Consider the following 3807-nt stretch of genomic DNA (forward strand, 5'->3'; position numbering starts at 1 on the left):
GTGATACATGCTTCCGCTCATTATTTTGATACTTGCATTGGATGTCGAGTATATATGCATACATGGAGCGTCTTTTGACTTTATTTTAAACTGTGTCGCATAGGTTTCATTTGTACTTATAACATTGTAACATAACTGGTGGTTGAACTATTCTTGTAAACTTGAAACAATCTTTACATTTGAAATGAATGCGACCTATTTTTGGTCAAACGTTATTTTAAAGACTTATGACCACGTTACGGGACCTAAGTAGACGGCGCCGTCAATGACGATTTTGTCGGGTAGCTACACTGACCATTCGGAAAAAGCCGGTAACATAACATCCACCCATAGCCGCACTCTTCTCCAAAGCTCCAAAGCCACATCACACGCGAACATAACATGTTGGATTGTATCAGAACCATAATTACAAGACGGACATCCAGTCGACTCTATTTCCACTCCACGTCGAGATAGGTTAAACCGAGTTGGAAGCCTATCTAAAGACAACCTCCAAATAAATATATTGATTTTACGCGGGATCTGTTTCAACCACATCGTGTGAACCAAACTCGAAGGAAGAACATGTTCATCAACATGTGATCTCGTGTCGCTTACTGAATATCCGACATTATTCGATAAGGACCAAACCCAAGCATCAGACCCTTCAAACAAAATCAAGTTACCCATTTTCGCAATTAAGTCACGAACACTAGCTTTGTTCCGTGCACCGATATCAGACCGAACCCAATCCCACGTCCATGTGCCATTAATCAATCTATTCGTAATCAAACAATTTTCATTGTTTTCTAACCGAAATAGTCTTCCGAAATTGTCTTTCAATGCACCATCGCCCAACAACAAGCGACGATTAATTGACAACTTGACTGTCGCTTAGAGCCTAAATTTAACTTCTGGCAGGTTTAAAACTCATGAAAATTTGATTCTACCATTCGGCGTCTCACACTTTTTTTAACCTATTTATTGACTACATGTCGATTCAGAAGCAATCTCTCGATCCATAGAACATTGAGAGAGGACTTTCTCTACTCTTGAGATATTTTACTCTAGATAAAGAAATGACTTCCCTTTATTTTGGATAGGGGAATGTCTACATCTTGCATTCGCATATTCCACTTTTGTGAAATTGATTTTTGTTCTTGTTATGTTGTTCTTTGTGGTCAACTTTACAAAATAGTTTGATTTTACCCATGATCCCTACGTACAGTAACTTAGTTGTTTCCGTTTTAGGGTGTGTTTATATGAAATTAGCTGGAGCTGGAGCTGGAGCTTATTTTTAAAGATAGTAGCTGGAGCTTATTATTTTTTATAAGTGTTTGGTAAACTAACCGAAACTTATTTTCCAGTTCATAAGCTCTACTTTTTTTCATAAGCTACTAGAAGTAGCTTATTTTTTTAGAGTTTATGATTTTCATAAGCTCTACTTTTTATGTCTACCAAACGAAGCTTATTACTTGAAGCTTATTAAAATCATAAGCTTAAGCTCCCATAAGCTCTTGCGCCAAACACACCCTTAGTGTGTAGGGTAATAATTATTTTCTTTTCTTAACGGCTGTTTTGTATTGTTAACTGTTAAATTACTATACTATCTAAAAGACAAAACCCTGTAGCACTATTCATCAATAGTAATCAGGGGTATTTTCGTCATTTCACTTTTTTTTGGTATCCAACGATAAAAGAAGCAACTTCGTAAAAGAACCAACCCTTCAATGTTACCAAAAGATGTCGAAAAAAAAAATTCTTTTTTACAAAAAAATCAACTACCTTTTTTTTTCCTCAACGATAAAAGAGACAACTTTCATAAAAGGAGCAACCCTTCAATGCTACCAAAAGATGCCGAAAAACATTCTTTTTTACAAAATAGATCAACTAACTTTAAAAAAAAAAAGAACGCCAAAAGAAGCAACTTTCACAAAAAGAACAACCCTTCAATGTTAGATGTCGAAATTTTTTATTTTTTTTACAAAATAGATCAAGACTTTTTTTTTTTTTAACTCGCATTCAAAACGGAGCCCCCGGCGCAAAGCGAGAACTCCACAACTAGTTGCTAATTATTGACCAAGTTATTGATTATTTAGTTCGGTTTTAGCAACCAAGTTATTAATTTATGCATATTCAAATTGATTAGTAGTCGTTGTCCATGGATTGGGTCAACGATTGCATGTTAAATCAAATGTTGGCTTACTAGCTTCAACCCACCATTCCTAAGTTCTTAGCTTTCTAAAACAAAAACCCACCATTCCTTTAATATATATGTTTTGCCCTTTACTTTAACTGTTAATAATAATTATAATAATTATAATTATAATTATATTATAATTATAATTATAATTATAATTACATATTATTAAATATTAAATATTAAATATTAATTATTAATTTTAAATATATAATTATAATAATAAAGCATAAATTAGTTAATTAATTATTATAATATTATAATTTTAATTTTAATTAGGATTGATAAGGTGATTAATAAGCTAGGAATTGAAGTCGCCCATGTATTCTTTATGAGTACTATTCCTCATTCAAATTAACGCTTAACTAGTTTATCACCCGCGCATTCGCGGGTATTTTATCATACATCATTCTAAAAATATTTTAGTAATAAGTTATTTATGCTAATGATATAAGTAATAGTAGTTCAATATACGTGAATAATAAATATCAAAAACATTAAAATTAGACACACAAAGTAAATGAACATAGCAGTATGATCTCCTTATACTTTCCCGATAATGTGTCAGATAGATCATTTTTCAAGTTATACATCATATCATTTGTAATTTTTGCCTCTTTTTGATAGTTAATAATTTCAATGATTCAATTTTCAAGATTTTGATTTGGAGACAGTTCGACATGGTTCATTAGTAACTACTAAGTGTGTAACATATGAATACAATTCTTGATACCCATTCATAACAACAATCTAACAAGAATATGAAGTAGTTCAAAATCATTCAAATATACCATCCATTACAACTTTTGAAAGGGAGTAAATGACATGGAAATGATTGAGCATGTATACCTATTGGGGTCTGACCTTTTTTTACAAAATCGGGTTGTTGTTATCATAAACCTGCAGATTTTGGTCTCGAGACGGGGTTTGGACCCACATGCAAGCTGCAGTCCGGACGCGAATCTCTATAGAAGTCAGAATCTTTAGAATTAACAATTTAATGAATCAAAACCTTATGATGGCTTTCAATGACGAACATTGATAGAAGAAATGGTAAGAGATAAACAAACATATCAGCAACTACCATACCTTGTACATTAAATCAGAACCCATACAACTTCAGCTCATCAGCCCATCAGTACGAAACAAATTGTTTGGTTAGTTGGTTTAGGTAACTGCAACAATGTCAAAATGGGTTCGTAGTAAGAAATTACAACCATGCTACTATGCAAAATCAGCTTGTATACAAAAACTCTAATGTATAAGACAGTCCTGCATAATTCAATCTCATGTTCACACAACCCATGGTCCACCTTAAAGAGGGTAGTTGTGCTGATTAATATGATAGTAATTGTACCTAACCAATATCAAACTTAAGATTATAGTACACCTGAAATCATAAAAAAATAAGGTTAAAAAATAGTAGAACATAAAGATACATGAAAGGCTCCTTAAACATCTTTTAATTGGGTTTCGATCTCTGAAGCAACAACATTTCCTTTCTGGTATAGAAAAATTGGGGTTTGAAAGTGAGGTGTTTGGATAACCCCAATAAGGAAAATAGTTTTGACACCATATCCATTGCAAAATGAATTAGTTAAAGTGTTGCACCAATTAATTGGGGATAA

At 32.7% G+C, this 3807-nt stretch overlaps 1 protein-coding gene across 1 annotated transcript; it reads right to left on the bottom strand.

Moving 5' to 3' along the window:
• Positions 1 to 285: 285 nt before the first annotated feature.
• Positions 286 to 669, bottom strand: LOC139900613 (uncharacterized). Its single transcript, XM_071883381.1, has one exon. It carries the CDS (start codon positions 667 to 669, stop codon positions 286 to 288), a length of 384 nt encoding a protein of 127 aa, XP_071739482.1.
• Between the last annotated feature and the right edge of the window lie 3138 nt (positions 670 to 3807).

This window comes from Rutidosis leptorrhynchoides, chromosome 3 (assembly GCF_046630445.1).
Source record: "Rutidosis leptorrhynchoides isolate AG116_Rl617_1_P2 chromosome 3, CSIRO_AGI_Rlap_v1, whole genome shotgun sequence".
NCBI lineage: Eukaryota > Viridiplantae > Streptophyta > Magnoliopsida > Asterales > Asteraceae > Rutidosis > Rutidosis leptorrhynchoides.

Excerpts from the sequence above, each read along its gene's own strand:
- LOC139900613 (XM_071883381.1), bottom strand. The coding sequence starts at position 669 with ATGGGTAACTTGATTTTGTTTGAAGGGTCTGATGCTTGGGTTTGGTCC.